Source organism: Rhineura floridana, chromosome 12 (genome assembly GCF_030035675.1).
Source record: "Rhineura floridana isolate rRhiFlo1 chromosome 12, rRhiFlo1.hap2, whole genome shotgun sequence".
Lineage (NCBI taxonomy): Eukaryota > Metazoa > Chordata > Lepidosauria > Squamata > Rhineuridae > Rhineura > Rhineura floridana.
In genome coordinates, this window is record NC_084491.1 from 45,675,792 (window position 1) to 45,698,443 (window position 22,652).

General features: G+C 54.3%; 2 protein-coding genes across 2 annotated transcripts; one reads left to right on the forward strand and one right to left on the reverse strand.

Moving 5' to 3' along the window:
* Positions 1–1,086: 1,086 nt before the first annotated feature.
* Positions 1,087–10,526, forward strand: SMIM35 (small integral membrane protein 35). Its single transcript, XM_061592493.1, has 4 exons — positions 1,087–1,213; positions 8,678–8,794; positions 9,929–9,962; positions 10,421–10,526. The coding sequence occupies exons 1-4, from the start codon at positions 1,153–1,155 to the stop codon at positions 10,524–10,526; spliced, it is 318 nt and encodes a 105-aa protein (XP_061448477.1). The 5' UTR covers positions 1,087–1,152.
* A 2,219-nt stretch (positions 10,527–12,745) lies between these two features.
* Positions 12,746–21,198, reverse strand: IL10RA (interleukin 10 receptor subunit alpha). The gene is made up of 7 exons (XM_061593094.1): positions 20,892–21,198; positions 20,500–20,629; positions 20,225–20,400; positions 18,533–18,696; positions 17,954–18,104; positions 16,632–16,753; positions 12,746–15,751 (listed from the first exon to the last, which is right to left on the reverse strand). Exons 1-7 carry the CDS (start codon positions 20,944–20,946, stop codon positions 14,846–14,848), a joined length of 1,704 nt encoding a protein of 567 aa, XP_061449078.1. The 5' UTR covers positions 20,947–21,198; the 3' UTR covers positions 12,746–14,845.
* Positions 21,199–22,652: the final 1,454 nt, after the last annotated feature.

Genomic DNA, 22,652 nt, shown 5'->3' on the forward strand with positions numbered 1-22,652 from the left:
ACCCTACCCACCCTGCATGTGAGCTGCCCAAAGGCATCTGGCTGGCAGTCCCTGGATGGGATGGCCCGCATGAGAGAGAGCTGTTCTGCTGCACTGAGAATCTGCTCTTGAGGAAAGAGGGCTCTTTGCTTTTCCCGCTGGACTTCATCTGATCTTTATTTGGCTCAAGGCGGTTCAGCCTGTATCAGCACCAAACACCAAGATGGGAGATGTTCAGTTGCAGCAAAGAAGAGGGTGTCTCTGGCCATCTGCAGAGTACCTTTCCTTCACTCCCACATCCAAGCCCCCCCATCTGGAAATAGGGAAGGGGTGTGTGTGTGTGTGTGTGTGTGTGTGTGTGAGTGAGTGAGTGAGTGAGTGAGTGAGTGAGTGAGTGAGTGAGTGAGAGAGCGAGAGCGAGAGAGAGCCCCAGGGCTTCTCAGTGGAAAACCAAAGCTCTGTCTTGGATCTAGCTCTGAGAGAGAGCCTTTTTGTCTCTCAAGTTCCTCATTTGCTATGTGGGGACGTTCAGCAGTGTTCTCTCTAGCCACAGGTTGTTCAGATGACAATTTGCTGCTGCCGCCGCCGCCGCCGCCACCACCATAAGTTGCTCCCCCACCACACACGGTCTGTGTGCTTTCCTAGTGCCTAGGTACCAGGAGATGCTGTGGGACCTTACAAGAAGGCCAGAGGGCCCCGCGCCAGAAGAAAGAGTCTGTGGGACTCATCCTGTCTTGCAGGAAGCAGATTTGCCACATAGCACTCACCATGTTTGTTGCAATCCAGGCTTTTCTGCCTCCTGCCACCTTCAGCAAGGGGGCAGAGCGCTGAACTCGTCCGGAGGTGCCCAGAGGGCAGAGGTGTGCTCTCCAGGCGGCTGAGGCCCTTCCAGCTCCCCACGGGTGTGCTTCCTTCTCCTCTCTGCCCCTGTGCCAGCTGTGACCGTTGGGTCAGGCAAGCAGCGCTTAAGACTTGGCTCAGCTGGAGTCGTCAGAGGAGACTGATGATCTGGGTTGTAACCTGACACTCACCTGTCAGTCGGGACATCATCGCCTCCTCCTGCCTGTGCAGCCTGAATGAGTCACCCCCACAGCCCAGATCATACGGGCTGGAGCCAGGCAGACTCCCTCCCTTTCCTCCCGCCTCCCCCCGCCTGTACCCAAGGGAGCATGAATGCCCAACACCAAGCTGGTACACAAGGCGAGGAGGAGAGAAAAGACTCCCCAGGTGGATGGTGAGAACTGGGAGCGCGAAGCCCCTGGGAAGCGGGAGGGTCCCGGTGCTCCTTGGTTCAAGCCGCGGAGTCCCGAGGGGGTTGCGGCGGGACTGAGGGAGTGAAGCAGCGGGTGGAGGTAGCACTGCCAGAGATGCTGAGCACCGGCCCGAAGATCCTGAGGTCTGGGGCCACCTGCTTAGCTTTCAGCTGGGCCAGCCATTCCCCCCCCCCATTGGCTGTGCAGTGCGTGCAGGTTTTGTCAGCTTCCTTCCACCTTTTGAAAACCTGGTGGAGCTGCGGCAGAGCTCAAAGAGGAAGGCGGGACGTTGCCTCTTCCAGGGTGGCCACCCGAGGCAGGGGTGGGGAGCAGGAACCGCAGAAATGGCAGGGACTCTGCCTTCTCGATGAGGCGCCGACCACCTGCCTCGTCTGTTGGCCAGCCTGCCCTGGCAAAGGCCAAGGAGGCGACGGGCACTTTGGGAAGCTGGCATTTGGAAGGAGGAAGGCGGCTCTTTCGGTCTGGAGTTTCCTCGGGAGGTGGGCTGCAGATCTGCCTAGAGAAATGACCGCCAAGCCCCCCGCCCGCATCTGCCCGGGGGGGGGGGTTTGCCGGGCGGCCTCCTATAAGCGGACCTCGTTAGCTCAGCGTGCTGCCGGGCGGGGGGGCTAAGAAGCTCTTCCCGTCTTGCCCAAATGTGTCCCACGGCCCCACTGCGAACCCCCTTTTCAAGCCCTCCCCGCCAGCCACTGGAGCAGGGGCGCAGGCGGGCGGCTCCCTGTCCTCCACGTGAGGTGTGCTCCTTGCGCCCTCGGAGGCCCACCCAGGTTCTCCAGCCGGCCGGCAGGCCATCCTGTGCCGCTGTTGTGCCGTAGGCGCCAGGGAGGCCCTGCCCTGCGCCGTCCACCTTCCGCAGGCGAGAGGGCGACCCACGAAGGTCCCGGGGAGTGAAGGGAGGGGTCTGCAGTGGGGCAGCGCAGAGCAAGGCTTGGGGGGCACATTGCTCCAGGCTGGCGCGTCACGCTGCGGCTCCCCGCCCCCCGGCCAGGAAGAGAGGGAGGAGGGAGGGCAGCATCCACGAGCGGTCGGGGGGCGACGCAGTGGCAGCGAGGGTAAGTAGTCCCCCAGGCGCCCTCGCTCCTTGCCAGACTGCGCTGCCTGCCTGTCTCCCCAGGAACCGCGCAGCCAGGCAGTGGCGGGGCGGGAGCTGCGGTCCGCCGCGGCGCAGCATCTGATTGTCAAAACAGGGAGGACCTTTGGATGCCCCGAGACGCGGTGACTCAGCTGGCTGACTCAGTCGGGGAGGGGAGGGCCCGGCTCAGCCCTTTTCCCAGCGGCGAAAATTTGCTCACCTGCCCCGGGCCAGCTCTTCTCTCCGGGGCCAGCCAGAGGCGCTTCCTGCAAAACAAGCCTTGGGGAATGTGCTGGTCCCGGAGAAGGGCCGGACCCCGCTGGGGCTGCGGTAGGCACCCAGGGGCAGAGCCCGGAGACGGGGGCGGGTCGGAGGCGCGGGAGCCCCACCGCACCTTCACGCTGCTGGACTGAAGAGCTCCAGCGGCAGCGCATCTCCTCCGCGTGCTTTCAGCTGCCAGTCAGTGTCGACAGTAGGGGTCTAGATGGGCCAGCGGTCTGACTCAGCAGGAGGCAGTTCCTCTGTCCCTGTGAAGGCCCCTGTGGCCCCTGCCTGCCTGGTTCCGAGGAGCTGGGCCAAGTTCATCAAGGGACCATCAGAACCTGTACTTGGGGCTCCTCTCCCAGAGCCAGGGAATCTGGGATGGATCAGGAGGGAGACAGTGCTGGTGGTGAGCCCAGTTTGCCAGCCCCGATCTCTGTCTGGGAGGCCACTGAGGTTTGTTGATTTTAAAAATGTATACCCCACTTTTCACCATCTAGGTCTCAAAGGGACTTACAATGATAAAAAACACAACATCCAACATTTAAAACATAAATTAAACCTCAAAACACTTAATACCTCAGAAATTTAAAGTCTCAAAAAATTAAACAAAAAAATGGAAAATTCAGAACACCAGAGGAGCATTGACGATGCAATGAAATTCAGAAGGGTTGTGCCTGTCTAAGTTTTAATGGGAGAGAGTGCCATAGAGTTGGGCCTACAACCCTGAAGGCAGGACTCTTGTCAACAGGAGCCATGCTTCCACTGCCCCAGATGATCTCAGTGATAGACTTGGGATGTACAGGGCAAGGCATTCCTTCAGGTATTCTGGACCTAAGTTATTCAGGGCTTTGTACACCAGTGCAAGAAAGTTGAACCCAGCCCTGTAGCAGATGGGAAGCCAGTGCAGGTCTTCCAACACGGGTGTTATGGGTGGGTGGTAGTCTGTTCCTGCCACCCAACTTGCTGCCCTAGGTGAGCTTCCAGACCAGTCCCAGAGTTATGTCCCAAATAGGAGTTGCAGCACATTCCCCACCACCGCCACGGGGTGAGCATGTCTTCCTGGCCTTCTGTCTTTGCAGTGCAAATGATAAGACACTTTTGCATCGGTGATTTTAACATTAACAGGCAGCTCTATCTTATTTTATTTATTTGTTTATTACATTTATATCCTGCCCTTCCTTCCAGTAGGAGCTCCCAGTATATCTTGCCCCCCCCCATGCTTCAGGTGGGCTACATGCATTTTAAGAAACATTTTAAAGTTCAGTGTGCACATTCACTCAATTGACTATTGTCCCTCCCCCCTGTAAGTTTTTTAAATGTGGGGAAACCATTTGGGTGAGGCTCTCCAGGGCACCCAGCTGCTTCTGCTGCAAAAAGGCTGAGTGCTTCCCCTGTACTCAGTCCATGTTTTCCATGTGTGTTTCCCTTACAAATGATGTGCGCCTATGCACATCTTCAAGAAGCTCTCCCAGTCAAAAAGGGTCTGTGAGAACCTGTGCCAAGCAACGGAATCTGGGCAAAGGTTGGCCTTTGTGACCTCCTCCAGACTGGTAAGCTGGTCTAGGGGTCAGTCTGTGGCCTGAGGGACCCTGCTCAGCCCACCATGGGAGAGTTTCTTCTGCTGGGAGGGAGGGGGAAAGGAGTGCAGTTCCTGCTTCCATCTCAGTGAAAAGTGGGTGTGATCTATGCATTTTTCACCTGGGCACAGCTGAGGTGACTCAGGGGCCTTGGATGCTTTGCTTATGCAACAAAAGGAAGCTTGTGTTGTTGTGTATGTGAATCCTGGCGTTCCTCTTGACCAAAACAGAGCCATATATCAGCCCTGCAAGGGATTAAGGCAGTTTTCACAAGTGGAGCTTAAATCAGATTTTGTGGCTCCTCTGTCCATCATTCAAATCCATCATATATTTATTTTTATTTCAAATATTTATAACCTGCCCTTCAACCAACTATCCCAGGGCGAGGAATAGCAAACATTTCTTGAGCATATGGCCTTCCCCACCACCTCAGCTACTTCACACTGGCTCCATCATGCAGGTGTTTGTATCTTAAGAGGTATATCAAAGAGGGTTAGATGTGTCTTCCTGGCAGGGCTCCAAGCGCAGGCCTGCAGCAGGGATTCTGTGCTAATTCAAGAGCAAAGGGAAGGGGGAATGTAGCGTTTGGACGGTATTTAAGGGACAATGCAATTAATTCATTCTGCCTGAATGCAACACATGCACAGCCACAGCGTATCTGATCTGCACTCTTTTCATTGAGATCCCGCTCAGTGTGAGACAGACAGCAACCTTTCTCCCTATGGGGTCTGCTGTAGCCATCTATGGCCTGTCCATATGCACCCACTTGGTGCTGCTGGGCAACCTGAAAATGCTCTTTCATGGGGGGAGGGATAGTCAGGGAGGATGACACACTCCAGGATCCACTCCTGCAGGGGTGCAGAGACCTTGGCAGTTCCAGGTGCTCCTGTGTTTTGGTATCTCTGCCTGCCTGATTCTAAAGGTGAGGTGAGATGGAGGATGCACTAGGTGAAGAACGCATGGAACATGGTGAGGTGTGGAAAGCATGGTGGGGCTTATTCCTCAGCACTTATCCCAGCAGCAGCCAGGCGAGGGGCTGTATGCATGGTCTGAGTGTGGGAAGCCAGCTGACTCAGCCCCAGTACCCCTTTGGACCATGACGATGACCTATGAAAGAGAGAGTCATGCATGATGCCTGGCGGCCTTTGGAGGAAGGCTCCTTCCACTGGAAGAGCCTTGGGCAGTTTCAGGAGCCTGTGAGCTGGGCACACTGCCTGGGCAGTTGGAGATATTTCCCAAGCAAGCTCCTCTGACGCACGCACAGGTGCACTTCCTTGCTGGAGAGACTTGTGGGGCAGGCGGCATCCAGAAGCTCAAAGAAGCATGAAGGTCACCACCCCCAGCCTTTGTGTGTGTATGCTGAAGTTGCACAATCACCTTCGAGAACAGGAGGCCACCAAAACAAGGTGCAGACCTGAACACCTCTTTGGTTTGGTGAGGAGAAGCAGAAAGCCTGCAGCTGCATATTGGCGTGTGATTTGGAGAGAAGTGCCCCAACTGCTGGGTGATGGAACATGCTCTCCTCTTGGGTCATGTTTCACCCAGGCCTTTTGGCCTCCCCCTTCTCACCAGCAAGACCTAGACAGCTGGGGCCATGGAGCCTCCATTGTGTGCTGGAGTTTGCTTAGGAACGGGTTTGTCTGGCAGGACCCCCCCTCGTGTGGGCCTGCCCAGCCTCTGTTAACTCAGTCCTTCAATGGGCTAAGATTTCATCTAATTCGTTATGCAGGGCTGGTTTAATCGGTTTGGCAGTGGTGGAGGGGGGGCTGCATGGGAAGGTGCCTGTGGGAAGGAGACTATGTGCGGGAAGGACACTCCTGTGGTGGTGACCTGCAATGTGTGTGCAATGTTTGTTTTCTTGCCTGAGAACAACATCACATACATGTGCAACAAGTGCAAGCTGGTGGTGATGTTGGAAGAAAAAGTGAGGGGCCTGGAACAGCAGGTGGCCACACTGAAGAGTATAAGAGAAGATGAAGAGTTCTTAGATAGAACATTGGAACAACAGCAGCAAAGAGAAGTACAGGAGGTGGAAGAACAGCAGCATGTTGAAGCAGAAGAGGACTTTTGTGGAGAGCAACAATGAAGTGGAGGAAGCTCCATGGGAAAAGGTGACAGGAGCAGAAGAGGTAGATGGCATCCATCACCGGCACTTGAGGATGAGACTAGAGGGCAGCCTGCATGGGAAGAATTACAAGACACCCCATGTGAAGCAAGTGAGAGGCTGAAGCTCAGTCAAGCAGAGGCAATGAAACCACACCGCATAACAACAAGAGTAGTAGTAGTAGTAGTAGTAGTAGTAGTAGTAGTAGTAGTAGTAGTAGTGGGAGACTCTGTACTGCATGGGATTGAAACCCAAGTATGCCAAGAAGATCCATGGACTCACCAGGTATGCTGCCTCCCTGGAGGATGGATTAGAGATGTGACGGAAGGGTTGCTATCACGCCTAAAGCCCACTGACAGATACCCCTTGTTTCTCATCCATTTGGGAACGAATGATACTGTCAAGTGGAGCTACAAAGAAATCACGTCAGACTTTGAAGCTCTGGGAAGGAAACTCAAGGACTTTGGGGCCCAGACAGTTTTCTAGTCCATCCTTTCAATACTTAGAAGAGGAGTGGAAAGGGAAAGAAAAATACTCTGGGTGAATGACTGGCTACAAAGGTGCTGCATGAGAGATTTGGATTCTGGAACCACAGAGTACGCTTCCTGGAAGATGCACTGCTGGCAAGTGATGGGTTGCACCTCACAAGGACTGAAAACAATGTATTTGGCCACAGCATGGAGAACTTCATCAGGAGGGCTTTAAACTGAATCCCAAGGGGGAGGGAAATGTAAACTTGTTGGTAATGACTAACAAAGGGTTGTGCACAGTAAGAGGAGCTCAAGGAACATCTCTAATGGGGCCCAATAATAGTCTTCATAAAAATGTAGGAAGGAAGCCAGGCCACAAATCTCATGGTCTTCGATGTCTGTATACTAATGCCCAGAGTATGAAACACAAACAGAACGAATTCTTAATACAGAACAGTAAATACGACTAGGTGGGATGATTCCCATGACTAGATTACAGCAATTGAAGGATATAACTTGTTCAAAAAGAACAGAAGGAATAGAAAGGGAGGTGCTGTTGCCCTATATGTTGAAATATATATCTCTGCACAGAAATACAGCAGGATGAGCATGGTAGCTTGGTAAAATTAATAGGGCAAGGAATAAAACGAACATGGTGGTTGGAGTCTACTACCAATCACCCAATCAAGGAGAAGACGAGGGTGAAACTTTTGAAAAGCAAATTGTTAATGTTTCAAGGAGGTACGAGTTAGTAGTAATGGGTGACTTCAATCCCCCCCAAAAAACTTCTGATGTGTTGCTGATAACCTTCTCCTACAGAACGTGGAGGAAGGAAGTAGAAGATCTGCTATCCTTGACTTGATTCTAACCAATAGTGATCTTTAAAAATGGGACCCCCAAGCCTGATTGCTAGATGCTGAGTGGGGGGGGGCAGGCTTGAGTGTGTGGCCATTGCCAGCTGCACATTGTGGGCTGCTTGGAGATCTCCCAGAGGCACCATCAGCCTTGCCCTGTTCAAAAGCTTGGATCTGAGCTTGATGGGCCCTCCCCTCATCCAGCCTGATGGGTTCTGTGCTCATCTTGCACCATGGGCCAGCTTGGACTGCCCACAGGTTGAGGGGGGGAAAGGCCTCACTTCAGGAGCAGGCCCTGACCATGTAGATGTTTCTGCTTCGAGGGGAAAGGGGGGACTGACTGGAGGCTCTCCCCGATAGCACAGTGCCCATTCCTTGGAGGATTGGATAGTCCTGGGTGGATGAGGCACGCGCACGAAGCCTACCGGCCTTGGCATGCTGCTGAGGATCTTATGGTGAAGGCCAGGCAAGAACTGTTATAAATACCAGCCTGCTACTCCGGGCATGGCATGTAGGAGGCTCCCTGCAACACAGAAGCTTCGTGCTGAGCAAGCCCTGTGGATTGTTTGCTGCATTTCTTCTTTTTGATGCCTTTAGTCTGTGCTGGAGCCAAAGGATGTGCTGCATGGGCCTCAGTGCTGGCAAAAGGTGGCTCTTTCAGGGCTTGTGCAACAGGATGTGGGCCTGGGGGGAGGAGGGGTTGTTCCATATGTGCATTCATGTATAGGTTAAATTATCTCAATGCCAAGTTTCTTTTAAATAGTGCAAAGTAATTCACAACAGCTTCAACTCAAAACAATAAAACACAGTAACACAATGTTGTCAAATAATTTTGTGTTTTTAGCTTATTTTATTTTAAATTACATTTTAACTGTTTTATTCTTTTTTTAACCCCCCCTTGGGAATTTCAAGGGTGATTTAAACATACCTGGGATGAATAAATCATGTTCTTTTTAAAAGAAAAAAAAGCAAGACACCAAGATCAGGTGCCCCCAGTCACAGCAGGGCCTTCCTCTGCGGTTAGAGTGACCCCGCGCCTTCCTCTGGCTGGGCTCTGTCCCATGGGCTTTTTTCTCTTTTCAGGAGGCGAGCCCATCAGCATCCTTGGCCTCATCCTTGGCATTAGCCTCTCCCTCTTGATCCTGGGCATGCTTAGCTATGCCCTTGCCAAATGGTACCGGGAAGGACACTGCTGGCACAGTAAGTACAGGGTGTGGTCTGCAGTTCCCAGGAACGACTCAGCCAAAGTGGTGGCCGGTGCAGTGAGAGGCGGGTGTGTGTATGTGTGTGTGCAGCAGAGGCTGAGGGCAGGCTGGCTTTCACGTAGCTGCCGTGGGCATGGTGTTTGACCAGTGCCCTGGCTGCATCAGCTCCTTCCACCCAACCCCTGGAACTCCCTTTCTCCCAGAGGGCAAGCAACACAAGAACTTTCCAGAAGAATTTCCTTTTGGAATGGCTTTAATGGGTCAGGTCAAGCAGGTGAGGAGTCATTTTAATGTTAATATTTTATATTCTTTTTTAAAAATAGCATTAGTTGGGATACCTCTTGAACCATCCATAATCTTTTCAAACCCTGAGGTACCATACAAAGTCAGTCACTTAGCCTGTCCCAAACTGCCCCATTGTTGTTGAGCTGTCCCTCAACTGGAAGGAAGATCCCAAAGACAGCAACCTCCAGATGTGGGAGATGTGCCAGCAGAGCATGGCAGTGCCTGACTGTGAAAATTCAGGCTGGCAGGGAGGGAAACTTCACGAAGAGCACTTATTGGTGCTGACTCATCCTGAGGGGGTTTGCCAGCAGGATGGGGTGTTTTTAAAAGCCTGGCAAAGGGAGCCTGGCAGAGCAGCTGAGCTGTGCATAGGAGGGGAGATTTCTACAGGATTCCCAGGATGGTGGAGAGTCGCCTGAGGGTCCTGTGGGTTTCACCACAGACTGCTCAAGGGTTGGAATCAGAAGTTTTAGATGATGATGATGGCTTGGGGGGGGGAAGGTCAGTATAAGGGTTGGTTTCTTACCAGCTCCAGGCTGCGGTTTTCAGAGGAATGGTCCTTTCCTGCACAGCCACTGTGTCTGTGCCTCAGTGGGTCAAGCAGCAGCTCAGGATGTGTGTGATTGGAAAATGGGGCAGGAGGGGGTTAACCCCCCAACTCCAGTGTCACAGCCCAGCTCTGAATCAAAGCCTCACAGGGCTGCATGTGCTCTCTTAGGAATGGAAGGCTTCCTGCCACAGTCCCCTCTGCCCCCCTCGTACCTGGGTGGCTCTGTGCTTGTGTATCTGTGTGTCTTGTTGCTCCTCACAGCTTCCTGCCTCCCTCTTTTCTTCTCTTTTCCAGCGCCTAATTTTGTCTTCAACCTTTACCACATCCGGTAAGTATACATACGTAGACACACATCTGCCGGTTACAGGCTTCCCTGGCCTTGAGCCCTTGCAAGACCCCAAGCGTGTAGCTCCCCCGGATCCTCTGCAGGGTGTGTGTGTCACTATTCACACAGGGAGGGAGGGAAGGGGACAGGGAGTCCTCAAGCAGAGGCCAATGAGCTGACCACACATGCCTGATTGTTGGGGTGTCTAGTTCCTGCAGCAAACCCAGAGGGGCGGCAGAGTGCGTGATGAAGGACGCTGTGGGGCTGAAGGTCTTGCACACACACACTTTCGCTGGTCTAGTATATCTGTTTTGCTTCATTTCCATCTCTACCCACTGGAACCAAAACGTTTAAAACTCCCACCTACTGGGGCAGCGCAGCGCTAACAGCGCTCTGGGTCAAGTAGGGAGGGTGGGCAGTTGTCCGTCCCCCTGCCTGACTGTCGGTCTTTATCCCCTTAGCAATGTGAAATCGGTGGAGGTGGAACTGGCTCCTCCCTTCACCATTAGTGACGCCATGCGTGAAGCAGAAAGCGATTATGTGCGGTTCCACGACAGAGGCACATAAGACCACCCGGGCCCTGCTGCATCTAAATCTGGCTCAGTGGCATCTTTCCCAGCGGGATGCTGGAGCTAAGGCAACGTGTTCTGTCAATGGGGAGGGTCTTTCTAGCTAGTCATGGCTCTCTGGGAGAGGCTGCATGCCTCCTTTCACACTCCCTAAATAGCCCCCGATGGGGAGGGGGCTGGAGGCTGCTGGAGGAGTCGGGGGGTTATGGGTGGGTCCAGATAAGATCCGAGATAGGTGGAACGTCCCTCCACTCTGCCAGGGCTCAAACTGGAGGTGGGGCTCTGGATCTGATCAGCTGGCCCACGTGGTGAGCCACAGAGCTGCATCTTGCAGCAGCATGTACAGGCAGCAGCGAATCCTCAGGCTCTGGCCTGGCCCCGCCCACACAGGCTGGCCATTGGACCTTCCTGAACAGGAAGGACTGTAAAAGGGTTTCCTATTTCCGGTTAGCCTGGCCTTCCTGGGTATTTCCGTTGGTCCTGACTCCACCGAATGATGGCTTCTAGCCGCCTGCTCCTTGAAACTTGTTCCTGCTTGTCCCTCCCCTCTAGTCTGCTGCCCCTCCCTTCGTAGCCAGAAAAGCAGGCACCTGATTGGAAGGAACTTCTCTGGTTGCCTCTCTGGGCTGAAATGTTGTTTTCACTTACCGCTTGCGCCATCCTGTGTCTCACTCCATTCAGTGCCATTCAGTGCTCAAAGCCAGGGCACTGCCCTCTTCTGGGAAGTGCATGAATGGAAACAGCCACCCTCTGCCAAGTCAGTGGCCAGCAGCCACTTGCCAGGCCTGGCTCAATCCTGCACCCAGGTGATGGAAACCGCCAGGAAGCCCTTCCACACCTGTGCTTGGCATTGCCTCTTGTGCTGGGCAGCAACTGCCAGTCACATTGCATGGAGGTGTATTGGTCAGTGTGTCATGCAGATCAATTAGAGCCCTGATGCATGGACTGGCAAGTTACCAGGCCAGACTACAGAAAGCTTTATGAAGTGTCCAGCGGGATGATGGCAGGCTGTGGTTTGGTGGCTTTGACCCCGTTCAGCTTCTGGCATCTCTCATAAAACTGGGCCTTGGGTAGCAGGGCTGTGAAAGACCCCTTCTACTCCCCCCCACCCCCAAAGCTTGGCGAGTCTCTTCCAGGCAAAAGAGATCACCTTGGACATTATTTATAAGGTTGCTGAGTGGGTGCTTCTTGGTTTTGGAGGAAACTCTTGCTAGTACCTTTGCTGTTTCCCCCAGAGAACTTTCTGAGGACCCGTGTGGCAGCCCCACCAAAAAGGCACAACTTCAAAGAGTGAGCTTTGCAGGAGGCACAAATAGCTTTAATTCTTGCCCTGCAGCTGGCTGGTGGCTCAGTTTGGTAGCCACTTCCTGAAAGCCTCTTTGCAAGACTTGCAAACAAACTTCCTCCAACTGTCTGGTTGTGAGATAATTTGGGGAATGCACAACCCTGTGTGGAATTTCTTTTTGGTCACTTTTGCAGCAGCCTCTTATTTAGAGGAAGTTCGCCTCCAGATCAAGTGAAGGGGTTGCAATTTTGTACATGGAGAGTTGCTCAATAAATTGAATTTCAAGATCTTCCTTGCTTGCCAGCAAAACCTTCACACTTGCAAAGCTCAGAGCTCAGCTAAGAAGCCAGGGATCTGTGAGAGGAAATGCCCTCCTCCCCACCCTGGTCTCCGGCATCACTCAACAGAGCAAAACAATGAAAAATAAAGTGCAACGAGATGTGAAGAGGGATCTGTGCAGGGTTTTGAAGAATTTGAAATAATCTTGAAATGGGGGAGAAATAAATCCTAAGCAGCGTGACATGAGAGCCTCAGAATAGCCCACTTCTAAGGAATGTGGATCTGGCAGGAGGAGTTTTCTAACAGTCAGACCTACTCAGCCCTGAGATGAGCTGTCCTCAGGATGGCAGTGGAACTGCATTCTTAGGTGGCTAGGTGCAGTCAAGGCTGGTTGATGCTGTGCACCTGTGGAGATATTCTAGGTGCAGCTGGGTTGCATGCTTGTGCTTCAGTGGTGGGAGTTGGATGAGCTGGTCCAATGGGCTGATGCAAAGCTGTAAATTGTGTGCGGGGGGGGGCAGATGAGATCTATGTAGTATTCTCTCCCCCACCCACACCAATTTTGGAGGCTTTATATTGAAATGCCACCAATTATTCATAAAGGACCAAAGGCACCAAACTGAATTTGAGAACATAGGTAAACTCTGAAAGCAGTTATCTGTAATTATTGTTAATTGTCTTACCCACCAAATAAACCTGTATCCCATTATTTGGGGTGGTTAAGTTTTGAGTCAGCTGCAAAACAAAACCCCGCAGTGGCACCTGATCAATGCCAGTGAAGTGTTTCATGAGCTTCCATCGAAACAAGCCCTTAGTCCTTGTTGATTCAGCTCGTGCGTGAGTCTTCAGGTGCAGCAGCAGCAGCAGCAGCAGCAGCAGCAGCAGCAGCAGCAGCAGGGGGCCAGTGGTGGGCTGGGCTGCGCCATGCCAGAGAGTGGAGGGGTGTGTTTAGTTTTGAATGTTCCCCTAAGCTTCAAAGCTTCCTGTCAACAGAAAACCAGTGCCGCTGGGACAGATCGTTCCTCCCTGGGGTGCTAGTTTGCTGTTTTCAGGGTTTTGGTAAAAATACAGAACAAGCATTCAGAAGTGGTTTCCTGCAGCTGCAGTCTGAAGTGGCACAATACATGCAGTCAACTCTTCTCGTACTGATGTGTGTGCAGACCAGCCCTCTGCCCTTCTTCCAAGTGGGCAGATGGGAGGGAGCCATTAGCTACCCAAGACAGCAGTGTGGTTGCAGTCCATGCCCCTTTGACACCAGTGGCAGAAGAACTCCCAGCTTTGGGATCTGTAGAGTGCACAGCGTAAGAGGGCCATCCAGACTGGGAGCCTCTACCCCTGATAGAAACAGCTGATGCCTGTGCAGTCGGTTCCCTTTGGCTGCCCAGCTGGCCTGACTCCATGCCAGGTGGGAGGCTGTGCAGCAGACTGTATGGGAGAGGACAAGGAGGCTGTACGGATGCAGCTCCCACACCTTGGTCATCCATGTGCTTCATGGAGGCTTTTACCCCAAAGTGGTTTTATTTTTTTTAAAAAATATACTGATTAAAAACTTGTATGCTCCAAGTAGCTTTACAAAATAAATAAATTAAGTTAGCTTGTACAAAACATTTCAAACATTTGGATACCTCTCTGTAATCATCATAATCCTAAAAGACACCCACTGAATGCCCTTCTTAAGGAAATGTGGGACTGGCAAGGCAGAGGAATACTGAAAAAGGCAAGGCCTGAGGGGTGGAGTGGTGGTTATGTGGTGAAGCCAGTTCCCATTAGCTGCTGTGGGACAGGACCCAGCTAAAGAAACAGATTTCTTCACCCCCCTCCCAACAGTGGCAAAGGCAGAGCCTCCTGTGTCCTGTTGCTGGTCTCTGGGGTTGCAATCCTTGCAAAGGGTACAGGATCTGAGGCAGAGGCTAGCCCCTCTTGTGAATCATCAACCGGAATGGTCCGAGCGCGCCAAGGGCTTATCCCGCAGCGTCTCCCCATTCCTTTGTTGCTGAGCACCTCTGGCTGACATCAGAGGCTGGAACTGGGCTCTCATGAGCGCTGCTGCTGTAGGGGGTGGGTGAGGGGTCAGCAGGGGTTCAGGGCAGAAGTTGTTCAGGACCAGCAGAAGGGCCTCCACTTAGGAAAGTTGCAGGCCGGTCTGCTGCGCCCATGGCTATTGCTTACAATGGGATCACCTGCAGGCAGAGAAGGGCATTTCTGTCTCCAAAGTTAAGCAGGAGTCGCAATGTCTGCCCAGCCCCCCACCCAGGAATCTGGTGGCTGCCACTCTAAGGAGAGAGAACCTGGAATGCATCCCAAAGATACTGTGGGCATTGCCTGAACAACAAGCTACCAGCCCTCAATGTTGCTGAGAGAACCCTAGTAATGTGTCAGCGAGAGTCCCCATGACAGGCACATATGCCCTCCCTTCCCTCAGCCTACAGCTCTCTTCCTTTAGCTTCTATAGACTGCGCTGACCTTCCTTCTCACGTTCACATCCCAGCGCTTCTCAGAAGCATTTGGTATCAGCCCCCACCCCCATCTGTCTATTGACTAGAATAAAACATGCTGGTTTAAATTTATGCATCTTATCCCACAGTGTGGATTTTTGGGTCCTAGGGTGTGGGTGGGTGTAGGTGTGTGGGAACTAAAACTCTGCCCATCCAGTAGCAAAGGGAGCTTAACAGGGCAAGCCAAGGAACAAGGAGAGTTTTCCTGGGTTATGCGCCTTCTTCCACCCTGCAGGCCCCACACTCTGCATGGCTCCTCTAGAGCTGGACTATCTCCCATTGACTCAGCTTATTGGGGGGCAGTCCCTGCACCCAGCACTGTGGGAGGGTTGGGGCATCTGGGCTCAGCTGCATGCTGGAGTGCAAGAAGGGGGAGGTATGGGGAGGGAGGCATGCCTCCTCTTGCTCAAAGAAGCTCAATGTCATGAGGGTCTTGGGGAATTTGGGGAGCAATTTCAGTGGCTCAAGGACATCCGGCGAAGTGCTGCTTGGGAAGTGAGTGTTCTGCTGCTCCATTCCATCCAGAAAGTCCTTGGCAAGAATCACACCCCTCACAAGACCAGGGGGGGTCCTGATGGAGGCCTGTTTCAGATACCCGGTAGCCAAGCCAGGCTCAGAAGGGGTCATTTCCTCTGTGCCGGGGGGAGTTCGAGGGCAGCCCACAACCTCTGGAGGTCCCACTGACTGTTTTTGGTACCCAGAGAACTGTGCCTTGGGCGGGTCCTCAGCACCTGGAGCCTCCTGCTCTGTCCCGCTGGAGGAGGAGGGAGCCACTTGCCACAGCTGCTCCTCCAGGCCGAGGCCACCAACATCTTCCTGGCTGCCTCCCTCCTCACTGCTTCCAAACAACAGCCTGCATGACTCCAGGCTGCCAGAGGGGTCATGCAGGCAGATGCCGCTGTCTGTGCTGCAGCCACTGCTGTCCATCGGGTCCCCGAGCCCTGCCCCCTTTGCCAGCCGCATCGGCAACCAGCAGCAACTCTCCAGAGGTGGTGTTGCTGTCCCAGTGCCATGGGTTGTGCTGTCAGGGTGGATGTGGTCCTTCAGGCCCACGAAGGAGAGCTGCTGGATGGGATCAGCCTCCAAGCACAACACAAAATCTTCCACCCCGAGAGGAGTCCTCTCATTTGGCACCCGGTGGGGGCTGTGCTTCAGGGGAGATTTCTGGCAGCCAAGAAGAGAAGAGGTTGGTTGAGTCTTTCTGCCCACTGTGCGGATCTCCAAACCAGGAGCTGGTGTACAGTTAAAATGGCCTTTCAGGAACCAAAACCTATCTGCACCTCCCACTCACAGGGCCTGTCCCAAGAGCCTTTGTTGCCTGAGGCAAAGGAGAAGATGCCGGTCCCATCCCCCCCCCCCCGCCTCACTCTTGGTTTCACTTACATCAGTTGAGTCTGTTGGCAGCTTTAGCTGGAGAAAGAAGAGGGGAGTGTCCCCCACTGCAGCTGAGGCCAGCAAGCTAGCTCAGGGGGCACAAGGCAAGCCATGCAGGTGGAACACCCCCCTTTGTTCTCCAAGACCTCACAGCTGATCTGCCAGCTGAGGCGGATGCCTCACTCTGCCAGCCCTGCCCAGGCACTGAGGAAGAGAGCCACCCCCAGGAGAGGACAGTGGAGGTGCAGCTGGCCTGGGACCTGGGAGACCTGCACTTGAGCCCCACCCTACCCCACCCCATTCTCTGACTGCTTCAGCCCCCACTGGGGAAGTGGATGGTGCTGGCACTGATTGTGAGTCCACACCTTACAGAGATCTGCTTTTGATAAGCCCCAAAAGGCACATGGCTGGCAGCCTGGCTCTGTTTACAGATTGTTGGGGAGGGGGAGCTGCAGGGAGAGACCTTGGAGGTGTGGGCCACTGTGCTGCCTTCTGCAAAAGGGCGTCTCTCTTCAAGACCTTTCCATGGCTGAAGAGTCCGCCCCACTCCCCACTGGCATCTCAGCACCCCAAAGAGTTGCCTTCTTTGCTTCTACAGTTGGATTGAACCAGCCATGGGGGCGGTGGGGAAGGAGGAGGGAGGCAGCTGATCCTCGATGGAAGCACTTACCAGTAAGAAGGGAATCCTTTGGGGCTTCCTCACATAGGCGCAGGCCACACCCAGCCCCAGGGCACAGAGCACCACCACAGTCAGGAGGGCCAAGCTGGGGATGAGGACGGAACTTACACTGTCTGCAAGGAAAGAGCCCCTTGGGGTTATTTATCTGAATGGACCATTCACACATGACAGGATGGTACTGGGAGAGGAGGGCCATAAGCGTGATTTTGCGGAGGAGATAAACAAATGTGCTGAGTCAGGAAAGGATAGAACATCAAAAGGTGGGCATCTGGAGGAGATTCACAAGGGCTGGAGGGGACAGAAGCGCCTGGAGAATCAGCTGCAGAACCAGAGAAAGCGCTCCCTCCTCCCTCTGCACCAGTCAAGGCCTTGGCTGTCTTGCCCTTTCCTCTGAGGCTGATGGGCCGGGGAACTGGTCTGGTGCAAGCTGGCTTCCTAGGCTCCTTGCAGGGGGGGGGGATGCTTGCAATGTCATCTGTTGTTCATTGGGCACCAAGCATTTACCTGGGGTGATTTATCTCAGGCCAGCCTGGCCTTGCCATTTCCTTCTCCTCTCCGTGCCCAGTCTCCTCCTGGCACCGGCTGTCTGCCTTCATCCTGGCTCTCTCACTGCAGCACAGAACCAGAGAGGGAGCTCCGGGATGCCACAGAGAGCAACACAACAGCTCAAGAAGAGCCTGCTTCCTGGGTCAAGCCAAAGGGGGCCATCTAGTCCAGCCTCCTGTTCTCACAGTGGCCAACCAGGTGCCCCAACTCTGAAGCCTGGAAGCAAGAACTGAGCACAACAGTAACTCTCCCCATCTGCGATTCCCAGCACGTGGTATTCAGAGGCAGACTGCTGCTTGTTCGCATTGGGTAGGTTTGCATGGCTGAAGGGAGTGAGGGAGGAGCCCTCCAGGTTGCTAGGCTGTACCTATCCTTTGCTCATTGCTAATCTTCCTCTTAGGGATGCTGACCACACCTTCCAACTCTCCTTCCTGCTTCATTTCCATCTCTCAGGGAGAGGAGGCATCTTTGCTTTGTCTCTCTCACCTGCAGCATGAGCGCAAAGGCCACGGGCCACGGGATTCTAGTTCTACCTATTATGTAGTTCCTTCACTAAGGCACGCTTTTCTTATTTTACCAAGTCTGCAGCCTCAGTGATTGTAGCACAGTAAAAGTCTGCTCCTTTACAGGTAAAGTCATGTGCGCATAACTCTGCTACTCTAGGTCTAAAAGCTGACTCCGCTAACACCTCTGACAGCAGGGCCTTGGAACTGGTGGCCTCTGGCTGGACAGGGCAGGGTTGATGAAGAGAGGGACTGGGGCCTCACCTTCCTTGGGGGGTATCAAGATGCACTGCTCCTCCGTCCACTTGCCAGGATTTGTTAGGGAGGTCACCTGTGGCTTCACTCTGACACAGTAGCGCTCACCCCACAACAGCAATGGGAGGTCAAACTCCAGGCTGGTCTCGATGTGCACAAACTGCAGAGAAGAAAGTGAGGATTGTCAGGCCGGCCCAATCCAACCCTAGTTGCAGTTTGCCAGACAGATAACTGACGCCCAATCCACAGAGGCCCCTAGCCAAGCCCCAATCACTGCCCAGGATGACTCCTCTGCCCCACCACCCACTGAGCTCGGCTGGCCCCTTCACTTCTTTGTGAGAAGGACGAAGCAGCTTGTGGTACCCTCAGCAACTGCCCCTCCCCCCCAGCGGATAAAGACCTGTCAGGGCTTCCCCTGGGAACAGAAGAAGCCCCTGCCTGGGACAGGTCCCTGGCAGAGTGCGATGCCCCCCAAAAAGAGTGTCCCCAGCAGCCAGCACGGCAGCAGGAGAGAGCCCCGCCCCTGCCAGGCAGACCTTTCCCCTGGGCTCTGCTGGCAGGGGCACTGTGCCACCCACTGAGTCCCACCTGGAGATTGTCAGACACCCTCCGGATGTGGGCATAGTACTCTCTCCACGATGGATAGAGGTCCTCGTAGATGACATTTGTCCACCTGCTAGTGGGGGGTTGGATCTTAACGTGGATAATATTGTCAGAAAGAGAAAGGTTCATGCCAGACAATCTCAACGTTGCTGGGAAAACAAAACAACCGCAGAGAATTAATGGGAATTTAAAAAATATGTCTGAGTGTGACTTTCTGAGGTGAGAAAAATATCATGGCTCCACTATCACTCACTGAGTAGGGGGTTGGACTTGATGGCCTTATAGACCCCTTCCAACTCCAAGATTCTATGATTCACTCCCCTCCTAGCAATGCTTTGTCCTTGTATATGGAGCCAGCCTACACAGACCCTCTTGCTGGGAGGGGGCCACAATCATCATCTGACAGCTCGGATCCAGACCTTGCCAAAGAGACAAGGTGATAAACCTTTCAGAGTGTCAAAGTGTTGGTCTTCCATGTGTCCTGGGCTGGGCTGGGCAAGCAGCACCCAGGACACCAAACACTTGCAACTTTCCAAACAGGCCTTGGTTGCAACTGTGCAATTTTGCTGGGACAGTGCTATGTTGTGCGGCTGGGATTTGTTAAGTAGGCTCAGTATTATTAATTTAGACATTTGAATATACATCGAGGTTTCTTTTATAGGACGCTGGGCCCAATGTCCTGTAGGACCCTGCAGAGTTGTGCTGCGGAACGGAGAGTATTGAGCGAGCTTGTGTATGTATGTTTGAATCTGTGCAAAGACTCTACCTTCCCTGCAAATTAGTCAGACAAAGACTTTAAGCTTTAAAATAAGAAATAACTACTTTATTCTGGAAGTACATGTTTGATAGGAAAGAGTCCTATATCTAGCTAACAAGCTAAGTTGGAGCAGCAAGCACTGAGCCCAGTGCTCGCCCTCATGCTGGAGGATAGGGAGAGACAAAGGAAAGATGTCTGCTCCCCTCTCGAGAGAAAGAAGAAAAACTGGGAAGGAGGGAAGGAACTGGGATCAGCATCCTCTGCATATCAGTCTAGCAGGAAGGAACAGAAAGCAGGAGATCAAAGGACAGGTATAGCCTAGCAACCAAGAGGTCTCCTCTCTAGCTACCCTTTTCAACCCCATGAAGCCTCAACCCAAGTTGGAGTTGAACCCCATATATTCCAACATCTTTTTAGAGATAAACATAATAAACAGTAATTATTCTTCCTATTATCTGTTAGTCACCTTGAGTCTCTTGGGAGAAACAAGCCCGATAGGATTTTGAAACATCAAAAGGGGGGGCAGGCATAGTAGGGGGCTCTGGCAGGGAGGGGTTCAGCCACTGAGGGCTTCCGGGATACCTGGGGAGGCCTCCTGATACTGGGCGGGACATGGAGCCGTCCAGCTCAGCGCCGCCTTAGAAAGCCTGGCGGCAGCAGCAGCACCGACTCCCCAAGGTCCGGCCAGTCCCTCCCCTCCCTACTTGGGGAGGCCATCGGGGATTGAACCTGCGGCCTCCTGCGTGCCAGGCAGATGCTCTTCCCACTGAGCCGCGCGGCCTTTCCACTTCCCAAGGCGCCCTTCCTGGGCCAGGCCTTGCTCTTGCAAAGGGAGGCGCGGCCGGTCAAGCGCGGCTCACGGCGCTGGGATTCACTGGCACGGCCAGTTGGGGGGGGGGCTCCGCTGCGGCAGGTACTACCTGACTTGGGGCTGAAGCGGGGCGTCCGGGTCCAGTTGGAGGCGCGGTTCTCGGCCACCGCTCGCACTCTGGCGAGGTACTCCCCGAAGGGCTCTCGCGTCTCGTAGGAGAGGTCACAGGAGAGGGTCGCGATGCGGGTGCAGTTCAGCGTTGGCCACCAGCCGCCCTGGCCGTAACTGCGGGCGAGGAACCGGCGAAGCGCCGGAGTGTGAGGAGGCGGCGCGGGGGCTGCTTGGTTGCCCAGCCAGAGCCCCCGCCGCGCCCCCGTGGCTTACCTCTTGTATTGGACGTCATAGAGGAGCCCGGGGGCGCTATTCCCAGCGCCCGGCGGCTCCCAGTGCAGCCAGTGTCGGAAGGTCTCCGCGACGAACCTCACGCGCTCGGGCGGGGCAGGGATTCTCCCTCCTGCAACGGCAGCGCGGGGGGGGGGGAGGTCACCGCCGGTTACTGGCTGAGTGTCCTGGCTGAGGCGCCGGGGTTAGCCCAGCGGCACCCACGCTAGGGCCTTCTCGATAGCCTCCTCCAGGCGCGCCCCTCTGCGCCACAGAAGGAGGGCACGGCCAGGCTCCGAAGAACAGCAGAGCCCCGCAGCTGGTTTAGAGTCAAGCTCCCCCTGCCATCCAGCCCACCAGCGCCGCCCACTGCCCGATTGCCTCCCGATCCTCACCGTGTCCCGGAGGGCAGCAGCGCAGGAGGAAGAGCAGGAGCACGGCCTGGAGCATGGCCTCGTCGGTCCGGCCGGCCGCTGGGGAGCAACTGAGCGAGCTCTGGGAGGCCGCGGGAGGGAAGCGCTGCTCGGCTCTGTCCTTCCCCTCGGGGCAATCCCCGCCGCCGTCGCCCTCGTTGGGGAATGTCCGCACCTCTCTGGGCAGCCCGGCGCGTCCCCGGAGGAGGCGCGCGAGCCCGTCTGGGTTGGGGCGAGAGCAGCCCGGGCAGAACAAGAAGCCCACCAGTGGCAGCTCCGCCTGCCCCCCCCCCCGCCGCCGTCGCCGCCGCCGCCGCCGAGGGAGGCTATACGCTACCAGCAGAAGCGGGTGTGGCGAATCCGGGGCGGGGCGGGGCGGGGCGGGGGTGCTAGTCCATCCCTCAGCTTCTACTGCAAGGTGGATGCGAAGTTCTCCTCCGCCTTCCATCGCCCCCCCCCCCAGCAGAGTCCTCCCGGTGAGGACAGTGAAGTGATTGCAGGGGTGGAGAGCCTTGGGGTGCTGGTGAGCAATGCTGGAGTGTAGGGTGCTGCTTTATTGGGAGGGGGAGAAGTGGGGCTTATCATATTGGGGGCAGAGAGTGTTGCGCTGTGTGTAGTTGTGTTGCTTAATTTCGTTTAAAAGCAGCACCACAGCAGCAGAGAGTAACAGCAGATGTTGAAATGCGAGTGTGCCAGCGTGTGCGTGCGTTTGCCTAAGAAAGCAGGCTTTTACCCTGCATCAGCATCACTGAGACTGGAGACTTAGTAAAATAAGAAAAGCTACTTTATTTATAGAAATACATAGTAGATAGAAAAGGCATACCTAGTTCTAACTAACTAGCTAAGTTGGAGGCATAACGCCCAGGTGTGGGAGTCAGCCCCATGCTCAGAGAGAGAGAGAGAAAGGGATGTCTCCTCTCTCATGGACAGCCAGAGAAGAAAGGAATGGAAAGGGCGGAAGGAGGCATCACAGTCTAGCGACAGAAGGAAGTCAGTCAGAGCATCACAGGTAAAAGGTAAACAAAGCCTATCCATCTGGAGGACCCTAGCTCTATCTTCCTTCTGGAGCTTAAACAAAAGAACAAAACAGGAGTTGCTCTTGCCCCACTTCCAACAGAGAGACGGGCAGAAAGAGGGACACAGACATCCTCTCCCCCTCCTAAGGCTAGACCTGGGGAGGGTCTGGTGTTGCAGAGTAGCGAAAGAGCACCTGAGCGAGCTTTGTGTGTTTGAGTCTTTGCTAAAGATTCCACCTTCCCTGGAATTAGTCAGACTGAGACTTTAAGCTTCAAAATAAGAAATAACTACTTTATTCTGGAAGTACATACTTGATAGGAAAGGGTTCTACATCTAGCTAACTAGCTAAGTTGGAGATGCAAACAGGCTTGGAGGCGGCCCCAGGCAAGGGAAGAGAGCGACAGATACGCGGACAGGCGGGCAAGAGGCCGCCCTCCCTTGGCCGGTCCGAGCAGCAGTAGCAAGGAAACGCCAGGTGGAGGCATCGGGTCGCGATGGAAGGAAGCCCGGCGGAGGCGCGCAGGCCGGAAGGACAGCCCGGCCGCCTTGGAGGACTCCTCCCGCCCCCCGCAGGCCAACTTCAAGTCCCAAATTTGACTTGCAGCCTTAGGCGCCGCGTCCCTTGATGTTCTCTCACACGCTCTGACCCGTGACTCTGGTTTGGTGCTTGCGCGTGCTTTGGGGAAAGTACACCCCCCCTGCAGCTGGCCAAGATGCGGCCAGCCA